The 19541-nt window shown below is 45.4% G+C and overlaps 1 protein-coding gene across 1 annotated transcript in view; it reads right to left on the bottom strand.

Annotated features, from left to right (window-relative positions):
- Positions 1-198: 198 nt before the first annotated feature.
- LOC102378620 (acyl-coenzyme A synthetase ACSM3, mitochondrial-like) overlaps positions 199-19541 on the bottom strand; it is a 25192-nt gene continuing 5849 nt past the window's right edge. The window contains exons 6-14 of the mRNA XM_006026094.2: positions 17619-17775; positions 16192-16271; positions 15408-15531; positions 14433-14513; positions 14173-14274; positions 11575-11702; positions 5727-5826; positions 5015-5134; positions 199-637 (exon numbers count right to left, since the gene is read on the bottom strand). Of these exons, the coding sequence (XP_006026156.1) occupies positions 551-637; positions 5015-5134; positions 5727-5826; positions 11575-11702; positions 14173-14274; positions 14433-14513; positions 15408-15531; positions 16192-16271; positions 17619-17775 (979 nt within the window). The 3' untranslated portion in view covers positions 199-550. The remainder of the gene's footprint in view (positions 638-5014; positions 5135-5726; positions 5827-11574; positions 11703-14172; positions 14275-14432; positions 14514-15407; positions 15532-16191; positions 16272-17618; positions 17776-19541) is intronic.

Below are 19541 nucleotides of genomic sequence, written 5' to 3'. Positions count from 1 at the left end.
TTTTTTGACCTAAAGAGAAATTTTTTGACCTAAAGCAATCATATAGCCCAGGAAATCTCTTTTAATTATTTAAGCTAATAGGCACAAAAAGATCGCTCAGAGAACACAAATTAGCAGTAATTATCTCTTCCCAGTGTAAGGTGGTGTGTTAAATAGCTAATTTGGGATTCTGACTATTAGAAATAATTAAACAATATCTCTGCAAAACTATTTATTTGCAGGGAGAGTGAATTCTCAGTGTGCCATTCAGGCATGAAGGATAATGCACAGATGGAAAATCAACAGAGGAAAGACAAAGGAGGGTCTTGGGTCTAATGCTTCTCTCACACATCATTGACTTCAGTGAAGTTTCTCCATTGAAAATGAAATGACCAAACAAACTGACTTTGTTTTATAACAGTGCCAACAAAGCATAATTTACCAAAGCATGTAACTGATGGTGGCAAGTAGTATAGCGCTCCTATACAGTATATCACAAATAGCATACAGCTCCTTCCACTGTCACCAGCAGGTCACCGGCCAAAGACACGATGCATGGATTCACTCAAAGTTAAATTCTCCCCCACTCTTTGTTCCTCAGTTGCTTCCTTTGGATTTTACCAGAGACTGTCTTTGGTAAATGCTCAACAAATTCCACCTTGAATAAATGCAAAAATAACAGAAAAAATTAGCTGAGATTTGAAGCTCCATTTCCTCTCTGTGACAATCTGTTTAAATATTGATGCTTCCTTTACGGTAAATCATAAAATAATGAGTTACTTGTAAGAGAAACAGAACCAGTCAGTCATTGACGCAACTTTTTCAGGGACCAGTCCTGTCCTTTTGAATTTAAGGGGATTTTTGCAGCTGACTTCAATGGGAGGAGTGGCTCTGTAATCTGGTGAGGTTTCTTTTCAGAACACCGCATGAGACAGCACAAGCCAGAGAGCTGTTAGCCTAGAGAAGCCCAGTTCCTGCAATATTTCCTTGTATTTTATGTCTATTTGGACTTCTCTGGTGCTTTGTGCCTTCAGTGGGAGTCAATTAGAGTTAAACAAAGGCCTACTGAGAATCTACCAAACTGTGACTACCCCTCAAACATCAAATAGCAAATCATGGCCCTGCAGTTGCAAACCATGAGCTTGATTCACTACTTGTTTTTTCATTACTATGCTGGTCTAGCTGGTGACTGCAGTATAGGACTGGAGCAATGAAGTGGCGAATCAGGCCCTATGTTCAGATTGAGAAGTCCCAGATGGTAAATGAAAGCAAACTGCTTTGGGCCAAATATTCAACAGATTTAAATTACTATAGAAGCCAGCAGAGTCATGCCAAGATGAGAGCCAGTTCAATTTAGTTTAAATGAAATGTAACCATAGGCAAACCTTTCCTAAGCAGTGCCTGGAATCCATTTCAGGATTACATTTTAAGATTGATTTTAAATTGATTATTTTACAAAGACTAATTAGATTATATTAGAATCTTCTTATTTACACAGAATAGTTGGATTACATTAACAATCTGATTACTTCATATCGCAGAAAGTAGGTGGATTAGGTTGCCAAAAAATGAATGGCTTATGTTAGAAATCTGAGTCCATTTTAACAAGAATCAGACATTGAAACTGCTCAAACTACAGTCTAAAAATGCAAACTTTTCTAAAAATGCAAACTTTTTCTGGCTTCTATTTGAAATCTGATACTGTTTACAGTTATTTCTCCCCCCAAATTGGATTATGTTTAAAAGCTCCAGTTCATTTGCTTTCCTTTTAGGCTAGATTTTGGGATAGTCTCTCTCGTAAAAAAACCCGCAACTCGGCTAAAAATTGAAATGTAATTCAAAGGAGTCTGGACAGCACACTGTTAGAGTTTGTGGTATATGATAATCATAAATACTGTTCTGAAAGTGAGAGGAACCAAGGAGAACTCAGGTTCTCCTCTACTCAGAAGACTTGCCTACACAGGGGTTATTCCAGAAAAGCTCTTTTTGATGAACTATTTCTGATTAACTTGATATGTGAATGCTTTTATTGCAGAACTAGAATATCTTATTCTGAATTAATGTAATCCTCTTTGGCTGACTCCTCTTTGGCTACAAGCACACATCATATTTATCCAGGGATAAACTATTTTATCCTGCAATGAAGTACAACTGTGCAGTTGTCCATGTCCATTGTTTTGGGATAAAGCCTAAAAAGTTTCCTGGGTAAGAAGTAGTAAAGGTTTATCCTGGAATATTGTGGATAAACAGTTATCCTGGATTGCATCATTGAATCAAAAGTAAAAGTAACGCTGCATTCAGCTGCTTACTAAGCCCTGATTAGAAGGGTGATATATGTACAAGTCAATCCCAGGATATTTTTTTTCCAGGAGAAACACAGGCACAATTTATCCAGGGATAAAAGCAATATCTGTTAGGCCTCTGTGAAAATATCACCTTAGGTACATGGATGGCTGATTTACAACCCAAAGCCTATTTATAAACTTGATCTGTGCAAATTCAGCGTATATCAATAGTAATTAAGAGCTTGTATTCTCCTTGTGATGCTCTATTGTACACAGTAGACTCATTGGCCTTGATGATACTCAGCTAGTGAAAGTGAGTACAGTTCTACTGAATCCAGTGCAAATCACTAGCTGAGGATGTGGCCTACCAATTACAGTATTAGGTCACTCCATTATCCTAACCTTCTTTTCTCTGTTTGTTGAGGTATAAAAAAACATTTCTAGAAATAATTTTAATGCACTTATAATTTGGATTTATATTTAACCTGTAAAATCACAGTATTCTGCTAAAAATAATCAGATTAAATTTACATTAATATATACATCTTAATTAGGAGTTGAACCTTTATCACAAATTCAGTAACCACCACTCCTCCACCAGGCTCTCTCTTGAATACTCCAACACCAACATTTCCTTTTTATACAATATGATCAATATCCAGAATGGTAAAATTCAAACCATCATATATAAGAAACCCATGGGCCAACGTACCTATCTACATAGAACCAGAAATCACCCTAAACACAAGCTGTAATATACAGCCAAGCCCTCTGATACCACTGAAGAGACTACCTCGCAAACCTCAAAAGGGCTTTCACCCAACAAGGACACTCCTCCCGAGAGAGATCTTATTTGTGAAAGAGCCACTTGGATACCATGTGAAGAATTGTTGCAGTACAAAAGAAAATCCTGAGGAATCACACACCATTGGTTATGACATACCATCCTTCCCTCGAACATATATGGATAATCCTCAAACAATTGCAACCCATACTAGAAGAAGACGCAATTCTTAAAGAGATTTCCAGAACCACCCACCTTAGCCTTTAAATAAGCACCGAATCTCGCCAACCTCATAGATTCATAGATATTACGGGCTGGAAGGGATCTCACAAGATCAACGCGTCCAGCTCCCTGCACTAGGCAGGAAAGACAACTGGGGTTAGGTGACATCAGCAAGGTGACTGTCCAGTCTTTTCATTACCAGAAGCAAACTTCCTATGGCCCAAAGCACACCAAATGGATCCAGACCATGCTGGGATAAGAAATGTAAAACCTGCCAACACATCTCCACCACTCCCACAATAACTACACCCCACAACAGAGCCATCACCATTCCTGTATCCTAGACCTGCACCTCCACAAATGTAATACAGGAGATCCTCGCTGTTCATGGGGGATATGTTCTTAAGATCCCTGTGAATGGCGAAATCTGTGAATAAGGCACTGCGCTCATGAATACCGTCTGCATTCATGAACACGGTGTCCCCGGCAGCTGGGGGTTGGGGCATGACTGTGCTGGCGATGGCAGGAGTGTGGTGGCGGTGGGAGCGCAGCGGCAGTGGTGGGAGCCCAGTGGTGGCGGCAGGAGCCCGGTGGTGGTAAGCACGGAGCTCCCGAGGAGCTCCTGTAAGTGTATTTAAGGTGTGAGTTCGGCATTCGTGAATATTTGAAACTGCAAATGCTGAACCTGTGAATAACGAGGGTTTCCTGTATCTCTCATCTGGTGCACTAAATGCCCAGATAGAAAATACATAGGGGAAACCAAACTACTGCATACCAGAATGACCACACACCATAAATCTATCAAAGACAAGAATACCCAATTACTGTGGATGCACACTTTTCACAAGATAACCACTCTTTCTCCTGTCTCTCAGTTCTAATCCTCAAAGGAAATTTACAGAACACCTTTCATAGACAAGCCTATGAACTTCACTTCATAAATCTATTGGATACAAAAAATCATAAACTAAATAGGCATTGGATTTATGGCACATTACAACCTGCCTGCCATCTGATAACCCCAGGTAACTTGTCCACATTTTACCAGCTACATTTGATCTGAGCCTTCAAGAGTCCAAGAAGCAATCTATCACCAGTTCAACATTCCCCCTACCACCCCCACTTTCTGTCTCACACCTATTGTCTTCCACCCTTCCGATCCTTACTTCCAGGCTTCTATTCTACCCAGGACGGCACACAATTCACCAGCAGACTCTCCATATGCCTGAAGAAGGGTGCTTGTGCCCAAAAGCTTACAAAGAACATTTTTTTCAACTATTTAGTTGGTCTAATAAAAGACATCACATTTACCCAAAGAACCCTGTCTGCCTTAGGAGAAGAATGGAGTTCAGTTCCATCTCCCCTCCCAACAAGAGCAGTTCCCTCAAAACCTGAGAAGGATTTCCCTCTGTGGAGATAGCAGACTTGATCTTCACCTGGGATAAATCAATGCAATTCCATTAAGTTCCGCAGAGCAATGTTGATTTATGCCAGCTAAAGATCTAGTCACCTGATTCAAAATTACATTTAAAACTCAGTTAGAAGTTAGTGGGGTAACAGGAGAGAAAGAGAATATTTTCTGTTTTTCTAAAAGATAACCAGGTTGTATTCTTGACCTCTAGTTTTGATCGGAGCATATTTAATTTCAGAAGGCAAGCTTCTTAATTTTTTAAATAAAAAAATGAAACATTTTGTTTTTTGGATCATGTAGTTACTCTTAGATTCAACACTAGGAGGTACTTGCCTTTCGCGGATACTTGTAGGGAGCAGTAACTTTTTTAACATGCTCTTGCAGCTCAAGAGTTAATTTTTCTGGATCATGGGATGTATAATTAGGAGACAGAACAATAAAAGCTTTTACCACCTGCAAGACAGAATCAGATTTAAGAAATGACTAATATTCATTAATATGCACTATGTTTAAAATGTAATTTTCCATATATTAATGTTTCTTCCAAGCCAGAAAGTGTGGGATTATTGGGCTAAGTCACATATCCAGATGTGAGGCATGTTTTTCAAAATGAGGGAAGGCCACTTTTGTAAAATATCCTATTAGAGTCAATGGGTCAAAGTCTGCTCTTTTATACTGTGAAACTCACTGGGATTCACTAAAATCACTGTGGTTACCCAGTTCATATGAGGACATTGTTAATGTACTTATTTGTAAAAAGCAGAAAAAATAAAACCAGTCACTTTCCCCAGTACTAAGGATCTGACACCCAAAGAACTTCACAGGCTTAGAACCTAACTCCATTTGAAGTCAATGAAATAGGTGCCTGACTTGCTTGGATGTTTTTGAAGATCCCAGTAGATATCTATCTGCATGTTTATGCGCCTAAACATCTCTGCAATCCTGACTTATAGTGTTCCTAGGTTTCCTTGATGACTCTAGTTTATTTCTAAATTAGCATACACACTAGATGTTTTTGGATAACCACTAATATTAATCTTATTACCTCTCCTCTGATAGGATCTGGGCTGCTGACAACAGCTGATTCTGCCACTGCTGGGTGCTCCATCAGTGCATGTTCGACTTCAAATGGTCCAATACGGTACCTAGAAGAGTAAATAAGAGCTTGGTATTTACAACAGAGGCAGGTGAAAAACACATAGTTTGGTTTTGTTGCCAAATCAGAAGATAGGGGGGAAAAATTCAATTCCAGTTGCAACTCAATAGAGTTTTTTTATTTTTGGGGGGAGGGAGGAGGGCAGACTTTGAACATTTCATATGATCCAAAAAACAAAATGTTTAATTTTTTATTGGATCAAATGCCATTTATTGTTTTCAGGCAATTTAACCCTTTTAAACTATTTTTCCTTTTTCTTAAACTGTGTTTAAGTTGAAGCCTCCAGGGCAATGAAAAATGCCATTTGATAGTGAAAAATCAAAACTTCTAATTTCTTAAATGCCGACATAAAAAGCTTACCTTGGCAAAGGTTGACTCAAAACACTTGTCCTTTCAAGTGATTATTTTCCTCATTTTTTCTCACCCAAATTCATGAATTATTTGAATCCTCCTGATGCTGATGTTTTTGATGAATTTACTGTTACCAGCCCTAGTTACCAAGTTATCAATGCATGACCTAATTATCAATGCATGACAGCTTAGCTTTACCATTTACAATGCAAGGGCAGCCTATAATTTTAACAGAAATATAGACCACCACCTACAGCCTCTCCCACGGCAGAGATGAGGGCATTTACCTGGTATTCCTGTGGTCTTTCTAAGCCCGAAATTATCTGGAACTGCTCAAACCTTTGGATCCAGCAAGGCCAGCTGCCTGCATTCCCCCAGTCCAGTGGTTCTCATAGATTTCATAGATTTCATAGACATCAGGGCTGGAAGGGACCTCGGAAGATCATCGAGTCCAGCCCCCCGCCCAAAGGGCAGGAAGTCAGCTGGGGTCATAGGATCCCAGCAAGATAAGCATCCAGTTTCATCTTGAAGGTGTTCAATGATGGCGCTTGAACCACCTCCGGTGGCAGGCTGTTCCAGACCTTGGGGGCTCGGACAGTAAAGAAGTTCTTCCTTATGTCCAGCCTGAAACGATCTTGAAGTAGTTTGTGACCATTCGACCTCGTCATCCCTTGGGGCGCTCTGGTGAACAAACGTTCCCCCAGATGCTGGTGGTCACCCCTGATAAACTTGTAGGTGGCCATCAGATCACCCCTGAGCCTGCGCTTTTTCAGGCTAAAGAGCCCCAGGGCTCTCAGCCTCTCATCGTAGGGTCTGCTTCCCTGACCTCTGATCATGCGCGTGGCTCTTCTCTGGACTCTCTCAAGCTTCTCCACATCCTTTTTGAATTGTGGAGCCCAAAACTGGACACAGTACTCCAGCTGCGGTCTCACTAAGGCTGAGTACAAGGGGAGAATGACGTCCCGGGATTTGCTTGAGAAGCATCTATGGATGCAAGCCGCACTCCCTGCTCCTCCATTGCAGAAATCTATTTTAATCCGTTTTTAAAAACACACTTATTCTCTAAAGCAATTGGCTCCAAAATGTGGTACCTCTACTTTTGCTATTTACACACTCTCCTTTTTCATCCCTAAAGCTATTTCTTTCGGATTTGGGGGTTCCCAGTTCCTGTCATCTTGCTTTAGTTCAATCTATTCTAGATGGAGCTTTACCTGACGATTGCCTAAAAACGAGGCGCTGAACGCCGCTGCTTAGCGGCGTTCCTGTCAGAGAGTGCATTTTGCACGGGTTCTGTGATTTGGATTGACATACCACTTGTTTCTGTATAAATATGAACTCGCCATTTTCTCAACCTCCTGAAACCCTCAATATTTTGGATCTTGGAAATGGCCCGTCTCCTTATATGGTACTGGAGCAGCCGCTAAAGTTAGAGAGAGAGTTTTGCTAAAAGCTCTTTCCATTCTGGTGTTAGAAAGGAAAAAGGAGAATTGGCAATTGGGAAATTCAAGTGCAACTGCTTTCTCCGCTTGGTTCAGTAGAGGCAGAGTTGCTTGCTGGCATTCAGAACTCACTCTCTATTCTCCAAATAGTTTTGAAAAATAACAGGGTTCAGAAGGATGCCAAGGTGGGCTAAGTGGAGAAACGTGAATGTAGTGGGTAGGGTGCGTGAGAAAGTCTGTTACTAGAAATGGATTTACCCTGATCTTGCAAGCTGCTCTGCAAGGGGGGATTCCTGCCCTGCAGGAAATCAATGGGGTCTGTGGGATGGAAGGGACAACCCAGCTTTTGGCATATTTTCCATACTCTATGGACCCCTGGATTTGCAGTTTAGTACATCTACACAAACAGCCATCTATCTTATTCTCATCCTTCTAGAACCACATGAAGGCTGTCACTCCAGCTCATATGTTATTCAGAGTTAATTCAGTGTCTGCAATTTTAGTCACTATATATGGATAACTATAGGAAGCTGAGTGGGGCTCACTCCGCTACATACTGTACAAATGTTGTCAGACACAGTCTATTATGTCCAAGTATTGTGTCCACATTTTGCAATAGTTTTAAAAAAAGCAGGCAGTAGTTTCCTATTCTTTTGGGCTCACAGCATGTTGTCTGCTGCAAATCTCTATTCACGTTCTTACAGGATAACACAGTGGTGTCACATTCATCATTAAATGAATTAACCGTTAACCCTATATTTACACTCCTGCTATAAACAGAAGCTTAATTTGCTGCACTGACAGTCGGTTGCGTGCCATTTGTATCTTTTCTGTGCTATTTGGTATTTATATAGCACTCAAAAGTCACTAAATGCTTTACATATTAAAAAATACAAGTCCCCATCTGGAAGGGTTTTCCACCTTATAGCTCAATTCTGTATATTCGTGTACTTCTCATAGGCGTTCTGGAAACAGAGGTCTTGCTGAATTAGTTCTTAGGCAGCATTACATATATAGATAATTCCTAATTATGCTATATAACACCAACACCAAGCCCCTCTTTTCAACCATCACAGAATGAAAAGGAGCATTCCTACTTCGGCAGATGACAAAACAAAGCAGAGCAAAACAAATACACATTTTCCAGGGCAGATTTCACAATTGCAGTATTCCAGCTGAGCAACAGCTGGTTGGAAGAACAAAGCTGAATTCTTTTAGGGTATTCATTCGTGACATTCCCAAAAAGGAAGCAAGACAGATGAGGGAGAGATACAGCTCTTTACAGTACCTTGGCTCATCTTCAAGTGGCACTCCACTCTGCATCGGAAAAGAATTGCACCTTGTGTGCAAGAACAAGTGCGATCTTCTTTAGTAATGCTAGGAACCCACCATGCTCAGAGCTGTATCGGAGAGAGAACCAGGATGCTCTGCGTTCAGGCCCAAAGATTTGCCTGTGTCAGCAGTGGGTCACGCTGGACTTTTCTATGGGGCTATTCAAACCTTGCAGGGACGTGTAGCTTTCCTTAACATAGAGAGCTACCTCCCCGACCCCTTTCTCTACATGATCCCTCCTGTACAGGGTATAGCCATCTATCCCCGTGGTCCAGTCATGGGTGGAGTCCCACCAGGTCTCCGTTATCCCTATGACATCGTAATTGTTTGTACTGAGCAGGAGGATGAGCTCCTCCTGCTTATTCCCCAAGCTCCTGGCATTAGTGTACAGGCAGGCAAGTGCCCCCTGGGGGGCTCCTTCCTTGCCCACAGATTTTACCAGGGCTGGGGCAGGGGTGGGCTCCCTGAAGCGCCGTGATCTGCTGGCTTTGCAAGGATTGCTTAGCGGGCCAGCAGTGGCAGTAGTCCCCCCGTCCCCCAATGGGCTTAGTTTAAAGCCTGGTGGAGCAGGTCAGCCAGTCTGGCTGAGAAGAGCCTCCTCCCTAGGGGAGAGAGGTGGAGGCCATCCCTTCCCAGCAGCTCGCTGCCTCTCTCGCCAAAGAGCGGGCTGTGGTCATGAAAGCCAAAGCCTTCCTGACGACACCAGCGCTGCAGTCTTTGGTTGACCACATAGATCCTCCTGTCCCTTCTCAGCCCATAGCCTGAGACTGGGAGGATCGACGAGAACACCACCTGTGCCCCCAGACCCTTAAGCCCCGCTCCCAAATCCCTGTAGCGCCTCATGACCTGGCTGGGAGTGCTCCGAGCAGTGTCATTGGTGCCCACATGAATAAGGAGCATTCATTCTCAACCTCTTTTGTACCAGGGCCCATTTATAAACACCAATGGCCAGTCCTGACCCAGTGTCCTTCACTCCTGACCCACTGCCCACCACCCCCAGGCCGCAGTCCTCCAGTGTGTGGGGCAGGAGGGGTATGTGTAGGGCATGGGGGGCATGTGGGAGGCATGGGGGGCCCCAAGCAGCCTGCAAGGGAAAACCCACCATTTCCCACAATTTTCTCCTTTAAAGGAGAATACATTTTTAAAGTTTGTTGATCCATTTTTAAAGTTTGTTCACAACTTTTTCATATGTTCTTGAGACCATAGGCAGAGGGAGAAAAAAATATTTTGGGGGGCTAAGCACGTGCCTCCCCCCCCCTCCCCCCGCAGTATGTAAGTCTGTGGGGGAAAGGGTGTGGGGAGGGGAAAGGGCCATGGGGTGGGAGCAGATCGAGGCTCCAGCAGTGAGGGAGGAAGCAGGGCACAGGCAGGGGCTGGGGTGAATGGGGTCCTGGCCGGGCCGGGTCATGGGACAATTGGAGCCTGGGTGGCTCATCCAGGGGCGTGGGGGGGGCTCCTGATGCTGTGCACACCCTGGTGGAGGCCCAGGGGTCACATCCCTCTTGATCTGTGCACGGGGCAGAGATGACTGCCACTGCACGCTGGGCTTTGCTCCTTGCTGCCGCTGCTGCTGCCTCGAGAGCTGCGCGATGCCGAGTGCGTACCACCACTGGGCAGGCAGGAAGTGTGGCACAGCCCAGCATCAGCATGCACATGGCATAGCACAGCTCTCAAGGCAGCAGCAGCAGCAGCAGCAGGGAGCAAAGCCCAGTATGCAGCAGCAGCTGCCTCTGCCCTGCACACAGATCATAGGGGCACATGCCCTCCGGACCTCTGCCAGGGAGCCCCTGGTGGCCCTGGACAAGCCACCCAGGCTCCGACTGTCCCACCACCTGCCCCAGCCAGGGCCCTGTTCACCCCAGCCCCTGCCCATGCCCCTGCTCCTACCTGTGCCCCACTCCCTCCCCCACTGCTGGGGCCTTGATCTGCCCCCTCCCAGCCCCTTCCCCTTCACAGAATAGACTGATACTTGCCTGCAGTGCTTTGCAGCCAGTGATCCACAGCCAGGGCTATGATCCTGGCTGCGTGTGCGCCCCTCCCCACCCCTGCTGCAGCTGCCCAGAGCCCGCAGCCAGGTTCCTGCTGATCTGCATTTGGGGGAGCTGAGCCCCCTTAGCCCTGGCCTTCTGCCACCTATGCTTGTGACTCACATTTGGGTTGTGACCCACAGGTTGAGGATCGCTGCCCTAGTCAGCTTCTGTAGCAAAGCCATCTGTGTTATGGCCTCCATGGCTGGCCTGGGCCTTTAGCCTGCCTCCTCCTTGCTGTACCACACACAGTCTCTCCTTGGCTCTGTCTGCATTCTGGCAATTAGGGGCTTCTCTTTCTCTCCCTCTTTCTCTTCTTTTTCCTAGATAGAGGGATCAGTCCCACTGCTGACACCATGTGGTATAACGGAGACAGACACACAGTCACAGTGTTGGTTGTAATCTTGCTCCTTTCCACGGACTGCCCAACCTTATTACAAGCCCCTTAGTACAGCCTGTCTAGTGGGTGTGGAGGACCAGGATTTTGTGATGACTCCACTCAGGACAGCTTAGCATTACTACTTACATAGCATAGCAGAGGTGGCCTATAATTTTAATAGAAATATGCAAATCCTATAAGGTACTTACCCAGAAGACAGGATGATATCATCAGCTCTTCCAACAAACCAGATGTAGCCATCTTCATCCTTAAAGCCCCTGTCCCCAGTGATATAGAAATCCCCACGCTCTGTGGCAGCAGTTTTCTCTGGATCACCCTGATGATATCAAAGCAATAGCTTTCAAATGGCAATAAACCTTTAAAATGCAACCAGATGTTGTTGAAGTCAATGGAAAAACCCACAAGGCACTTCAGTGGTGGATAGAAAAGGCCCTCAGTACAGTACAATTTGAAGCTGCTGCTTTACCAGAGAAGGGCTCTCCTAGGATGCAGCCAGGAAAGATTTCATGAGGACTCATTCACCTCTCGGGTGTTTTACACTTTTTAAAAGTTGTTCTATCTGTTCTTATTCTGACCCTTTTCAAGTCTAGCACAATCTGCCTCGTGAATGCATCCTTCTTTTTCTGAGCTCTGTTGCCTCTGCCTGTGCAAATGACTGACCTTGAACTGTAAACGTACTGGCACTCACTCCTAGCATGTGTCCAAGCTGGGGCTGTGAACCAGAGTGATTTTGTTTTTGCCATCTGCCCACAGCAGCCTTTTGCAAGCTCCTTTTTTGCTCCAGCTGGGCACCCACAGGCCTTTATAGGCTGCTGTTTATAGTCTATTCCATTTCAGGCATGGCTCTTTCAGAAAGGTTACATGAGGCAAGTCAGGAGAGGGATGTCTCATAGACAAAAACACCAGCTTCTCACAGCCCAAGCTATATTTTTGTACACTTCCTACACTTTTTCTCAGCTTCAGCAGGTGAAATATGGCATGTATATTTTTGTGGACACACCTACTGTCTGCACCTTTGAAAAGTTATTGTGTAAATCAACCTACTTGGATAGCATATTGAGCAAGTCAAATTGGAAGATTGGGGGCGAATGAGAAGATGGAGAGAGAGACCTATTTGCTTCATGAAACCTTTCAAATTTATAATGTACCATTAAAAGTACTTAACTATGGACCAGAGTCAGTGTTACTGGGTGCATCTACATGAGACATTTACTGCAAAACAGACTAATTAGCTGCATGGTAAACATTGCGCATCTACATGTGCGCCCCTGTTAGGCTGGAGTAAACTAATTTACTCCACAGCAGGATAGTATTTGTAAATACAAGTGCTATTCCACTGCAGAGTAAAAAACTCCACAGCAGCGCATGTGTAGACACTGCCCCGCAGTGTTCCCTCTAAGCTGCGTGGCATGCATGGCATGCATGGCCATGCAGGTGCACCTGGCAGTGTGGCATGAGTGTACCTGCATGGCTGTGCATGCCACACAACTTACAGGGAGCACTGCTGCCCTGGCTGGCTGGGCATGAGGATCTTTCAGTGCAGGAGCTGCCTGCCAGCTAACTTCACACTGAAGCACGCTTGTTCCCCAGCCAGCCCCTCTGTGGCACTAAACTGGGGCGAGCAGCCCCAGGCTGGTAGGCTGACCCCTGGGGCTCCCTGCCAGCTGGGGCTGCTCTGATCTGGCTCAATGTGCCATGGTCCCAGGTGCATATGAAATGTGCACCCAGGAGCAATAAGCTCCAGTGCAATAAGCACCGGAATTTATTGCAACAAATTAATATGCACATGTAGACAATGCCTGCTGACACCTGTTTTAGCTAGTACCCCCTGATCCCTCAGCCTGTATTTATCCCAGTGCAATAAGCACCGGAATTTATTGCAACAAATTAATATGCACATGTAGACAATGCCTGCTGACACCATCCCTCAGCCCGTATTTATCTCAGGAAGGACAGGTGATGTATAACTTCAATCTGATGTATAACCTTCCTTAAGGTATCTCAGGGATGAAGAAGGCCTTACTCCTATGGAGCCCTTTGAGTTGAGGCTGCAGTAAGGATGAGCTGGATCAGTGCATCCCTGATCAGAACACCAGCATAGGGTTCTGTCTGTGCTTTTACTTGCTCCTTCCTAACTTGGGGGGAATGGCAGATTATTGCGGCTAAACTGGTTCTGGGATCTAAACTAGGTTACTTAATGACTTTTGATACTTTCTGGCATCACTTCTCCCATGGGTATACTTTTTATTGCAGACAGCAGCAGAAAGTTTGTGGCATGAGATATTTTCCATGGAAGGACTAGAACTGGAAGGGACCTCCTGGGTCATTGGCCCCAGACCCCTACAATAACAGACACCCATGTCATAAATTCCGTCATATCTGCTTCAAACTTTATCGTAAAAGTAGCAGGTTTTTGGCTTCACTAGTCCCATGTTTCAAAATCTCTTTCCTGTAATAGTTGAAGATCTTCTCCTAGCTTCCAGCCTACACTTACTGATCACCAGTTTATACCCAGTTGTTCTTGGGCTAACCTTAGCTAAAAGGGCTCTTATCTCTTTCTGGTATGTATGTCTTGATATATTTATAGATAGCAATAATCTGTCTGTCAGTGAACCCACCTCCTTTATTCTCTTTCCTATAGTGGTCCCTCTGCTCCCCTGATTGTCCTGGTTGCCCTTCTCTGCACTTATTCCAGTTTGAGATATAGACCCTTATACACATATAACTTTAAAAGCGATCAACGTATTTAAGATGTTGCCTCAAAATGTGATAAATAGGATGCTCACCACATATCTAGAGAAAAGACAAAACGGCCTTGTAGGTTTGATTCTGAGAGCAATGTCTCCTTCTTCCCCAGGCGGTAGAGTATTGCAGTTTTCATCTATTATCTAGAATGAAAGAAAACTTTCCCTGGATGATTCTGTGTCATTCTGTTAAGCTGAGCTGGTTCAGAATGACATTTTGGAAACAATTTAGAGCTGTATGACAACTTTATCTAGTTTCAGATTGGAAGTGTTAAGAAGTGTTTCTCAATTGATGAAGATACCTGAACATCATAAGGTGGAACTGGCTTTCCTATAGCGCCAGGTTTAATTTTCACCCCTCTGCCACTGCAACATACCAGGACCTGTAAAATACAATGGTGGTTGTGTGAGCAATAAGAGCGCCCAGTGTGTAATTTAGCTTTACTAGTGATATTTTTGCAGAAATATTAATTTAATGTGTGTGATTTTTCTCACCATGGGCCTGCTCTTCTGTTGGGGGTATATTAGTGTGTTGCAAAGTCAAAGGAATTGCACTGACATTCATCAGCTGAGGAGCTGGCTCAGTGGAATGGATCCCAATTAAAGCCATTGATTGACCCTGATTTACACTTTGCACGAGTTTAGCTCCATTGGCTTCAAAGATGCTTTATAGCAGGGCAACAAAAGAATGTCCTCCATGGCTGATCTTTACACTTGGCTACATTATAATCTCTACATAGGATTGATGAGGCTACAAGCTTGGAATCAGGGGGCTTGGGTCTCTCTTCATTCACACCAGAGAAAACCCTGAAGTGACTTCTCTGATGCGTGTGTGTGTGTGGGGGGGGGCGGAGGGCAGAGTAAAAAAGCAGGAGCAAGTTCAGAACTAGGCCCGTGGAACCGCCATCTACCTGATCTGAGAGGTAGGATTTTTCCCACAGAAAACTGGCTGGGGCTTAATTCAAATTTAAGGCCAAATAATTCAGATTTGGGCACCTAAATCCATACGTTGATAAGCAGTTCCCCATTTGCAGAGATGCTGAGTATCCATAGCTCCAAATGAAGTCATTTTGAAAAGCAGGAGCTCAGCACCTTTGAAAAACAGGCCACCTCTGTATACAAGTGCCTTAATATGAAGGTATTCAGTCATGCTAGGTATCTCCATCTTAAAATCTGGAGTCTGGTCTCTGGAAAAACCAAGGTACCTACCACAGGGTTTGTATAGCTTCCCTTATCAATTGGAAGTAACATTAAGTTTGTTTTGTGTGTGAACATACTGTTTCAGTCTGGCCATATCCTTCATAGATGTCCAGTCCTGTTTTGCTTTTCCACTGCTCCATCACTTCAGGGTTGTTTGGCTCCCCTGCACTCACGCAGTGTTCCAGGCTCATGAATTTGTAGCTTAGGAAGTATTTAAAAATGGTATTAGAATCACTAGAATTCATTACTAAAAAACAGGAGTGGAGTTTGAGTCTGGACTTCACTTATTGCAACTGTAACAGATCAAGCGTTTAATGGGTTTCAACTAGGGCTGTGCGAAGCTTTGGGTGGTGATTTGATTTGGAGGAGATTCGGGCCGATTTCGGTGGCTGAATCTCTGAATCCAAATCAAATCAGGGGACCAATTTAAAGATCTGAATCAATTCAAAGCTCTCCGAATCTTCAGAAAAGATTGGGAGATCTTTGATGATTCGGGCAGTCCCTGGTGGCTGCAGCAGGGAGCTACAGCTGACTCTGAGCTGGTAAGTACTAGGGGCAGGAGTGGGAGCTGGGGGAGGGGAACATGGGGGGATCCCAAATCGAATTGGGACAGTGATTCGAATCACCAGATCGAATCACTGTCCCCTGAATCGGACAAATCTGAAGCGAATACTAGCTGCTTCGCACAGGCCTAGTTTCAACTACAATTCCATCCTTTGAAATGGTCTCATTTGGTCCTTCCAAAAGGTCAAGAGGAGCACAGTACAATACTGCACAGCATTGCAATAAGGAGAAATCTAATGCAGTGATTCAGCTAGAGCATGGCTGAGTTGGAATGGTTAGCAAACCGGTCAGAAATACCTTGTCAAATCATGCTGTATCAGCATGCGGTAGAGAGTTGGTGTGCCGCACAAAGTGGTTATAGGAAATCTTGAAAGACTCTAAGGGCATAAACAAAGAAGAGTTACTTACCCCTTAACATCTTAGGGCAGAGGTCATCTTTTTGTTATGTCTAGACAGTGCCTTGTGTAGCAGGTCCCTATTTTATGACCAGGGCCTACACTCCAGCACAATAATACCATATTTACTCAAATCTAAGACAAGGCTTTTTTTCTGAAATCAGCATGGGGGGAAAGCCCCTCATCTCAGATTTGCATACAAGGGGGGAGAGGGGAGTGGCTGCCATGGCTCTGACTGGTCCTGAGCTTGGGTTGAGGCCAGAGTGATCTCCACAGCAGCTTCCTGCCCCCCCACTCTGCTTGCCCTCTGCACTTCTGCCCCACCCCACCCCCTTCCCTCTCTTACTGTCAGGTGCAGCTCAGCTCTGGCTTGGGCTAGATTCCCTCCTGGGTATGGAGCACGTGGAGACTCCTTCCCCTGCCTGGCCAATCAGCAGTGCAGACATTTCTGCATGGTTGGACAAGGGATGAGTTTCCTCCTGCTGTGCTCTGAGAGGGAAAAGAGTCCAGCAGCATCTGACAGTAAGTTGGGGGCCAGGGAGGAGGAGGGAAAAGGCAGAGGCAGAGACTGGGGAGCCAGGGGAGGAAGAGGTAGTAGGAGGGGGAGCAGAGCCCAGGGAGAGTGAGAGGGAGGGAAGGGAAGAGGCTGTGGGGAGCTAGAGGTGGAGGGTGCAGGTGGCAGGGGGAGCAGGCAGGCTGCAAGAGGAAGAAGTGGGGACAAGGAAGCCACTTGATTTCCCCAGCTACTGCAGTGGGGGAGGGGGCAAACTCAAGAAACACCCAATAATTAGATTCTATACCTGGAAAACCATCACAACTTTTCTATATATATAATCTAATTATTGGAAGGGGGTCATCTTAAATTTGAGTACATATGGCAAATAAATTAATGAATAATAAAACAACTTCATTAAAGAAGGGAAGATGCAGGGTAGAATGACGCCAATGTCCAGTTTTATGTGGCCAATTAGAGCTCCCTGACTGTTTCCCCCATCTCTCATAATTATTTAAGCAAATTCTATCCTATAGAGACAATAAACAAGAATAACGTTTAGCATTTATATATGGCACTATGCCCTCTTTCTCATGATCTGAGTAAAAAGTGTCATTAGTCTCATTATACAGAGAGCAAACCTCTGGTGAAGTGACTTGCAGAAGATTGCACATCAGGTCAGTAGCAGAGCTGCTGATCGCAAGTCTACTGCCCTTTCAGCAAGACAATACTGCCTCCTGTTCAGTGATATGTAGATTTTATTCTATTCTACATGTTACTATCTGCTTTGCATAAGTTAGTTTGATTAAAAATACATTATGGTATTTGATTCTTACGTTCAAGATAGTTTTTGCTTCAAACTGCAGCATGCCATGTGCAAAGACACAGGATCCCTGAAGCCATGGGGAAAAGAAAGCGCTATAGGCACATTTTGCCCAACCTGTATCAGACAGACCCCATATTACACTGGAGGGACTTGAACACAGCCAATGCCTGGTAATAATGAGAGAAAAAAACTCATAGTAAAGCAAAGTAAATTCACAAGTGCAATTAAGTGGGGCTGATCAAATAATTTAATGCACATTAACATAATACTCGTTTCTATTTCTGATAGAGTTGTGTCCATCATTAACTGTTCACTGAGTAACTTATACTAACATTTTGCAGCCTGTGGTAGATTTGCTATCTATTCAAATGACCTACTCACATTTTTAATATATATGTTATGGGATGTGACCTAAATCACATAGTTTTGTTTTTGCTTGTTCATTGGAGGACAAATACTGTATTTACTGGATTTGGAGATTTGGTCCCCCGCATTCAACATGGAAAAGAAAAAGGCCCTTGTCTTAGATTTGAGAATGGGGGGATAATGTCTGGGCTGCCCCTAAGCCTGGGGTTGGAGTCAGAGCTGTAGTTGCTGCAACCACCACCTGCCCCCACAGCCTCTGCTTCCCTGTCATTGCCCCTTGCCCCCCATACCAACGTTTATTTTCTCTCTGCAGCTCCAGTTTCGGCTGAGGTCTTGCTTTCACCCACCCAGGGTAGGGAGCAGAGATGACCATGGCAGGGTGCAGTGCCTAGGGCGAATCAGCCTGTGCGGGGCTTGGACATGGCAGTAGCAGCGGTGGCAGCAATGAGGGGGAACAAGGGGTGGCATGTAGCTGGGCTTGAAGCTGGCCCGGTTCTGCAGTTCCCCCCAAAGTGTGGGGCCTGGGGCAGTTGTCCCGATTCGCCTCCCCCAGGGATGGCCATGGTAGGGAGCATGGAGCACAAAGCACATGTTGCTTCCAGCCCCAGCCTGGCCATGCAGCAGCGTGTTCTGTGCTCCCTGCCCCAGGCCAGGGCAGGGTCCCAGCTGGAGCCAGAGCTGAAGGGGGAAGGTAGGTGACTGTAGGGGGAGGAGAAGTGGTAGCAGGGAAGCAGCAGTTGAGTGGGGCAGGTGGCAGAGGGTAGGCAGCTGCCAGGGGGTGTAGGTACCATGGGGAGTAGCAGGTGAGAGGAGGGCAAGTGGCAGAGGGGGAAGGTGGGTGAGGTGCAAGTTGTGGGGGCAGGTGGCAGGGAGAGCAAGTATCAAGGGCCAGGTGGCAGGAGGTCCAGGCATCATGAGGACAGACATGGGATATACAGGCACCAGAGTGGGGGATAAGCATCAGGGGTGGATAGACAGCAAGGGGCAGGGGTCAGGCCACTTGACTCCGTTGGTATCTGCACCCCCCCCCCAACCTGCCACTATGCATGTGCGAAGCAGCTAGTATTCACTTTGGATTCGGCCGATTCAGGGGACAGTGATTCGATTCCATGATTTGAATCACCGTTCTGAACCTCCAAATCACCCAGACCCATCCCCCGCCTGCTCTCCCAGCCTGGCAATGGCTGCCCCACCTGGCCCATCTCCCGGCACTCTGAAAAAAAAAAAGCCCAACCTGCCACTATGCATGTGCGAAGCAGCTAGTATTCACTTTGGATTCGGCCGATTCAGGGGACAGTGATTCGATTCCATGATTTGAATCACCGTTCTGAACCTCCAAATCACCCAGACCCATCCCCCGCCTGCTCTCCCAGCCTGGCAATGGCTGCCCCACCTGGCCCATCTCCCGGCACTCTGAAAAAAAAAAAGCCCGGGCTCAGCAGGTGCTGCTGGGTGGGGGATGATCCCCGCTGCCCCCTACTGCCCCCCACTGCATGGGGGGCTCTGCATGAGCCCCCCACCCCCCCCTGTCCCAGCCTCACCATGGCTGGCCCCCCCCCCCCCACCC

This window comes from Alligator sinensis, unplaced genomic scaffold (assembly GCF_000455745.1).
Source record: "Alligator sinensis unplaced genomic scaffold, ASM45574v1 scaffold330_1, whole genome shotgun sequence".
In the NCBI taxonomy this organism is placed as follows: Eukaryota; Metazoa; Chordata; order Crocodylia; family Alligatoridae; genus Alligator; species Alligator sinensis.
The sequence above is the reverse complement of the archived record's forward strand: the minus strand, read 5'-3'. Positions and strand labels throughout refer to the sequence as shown.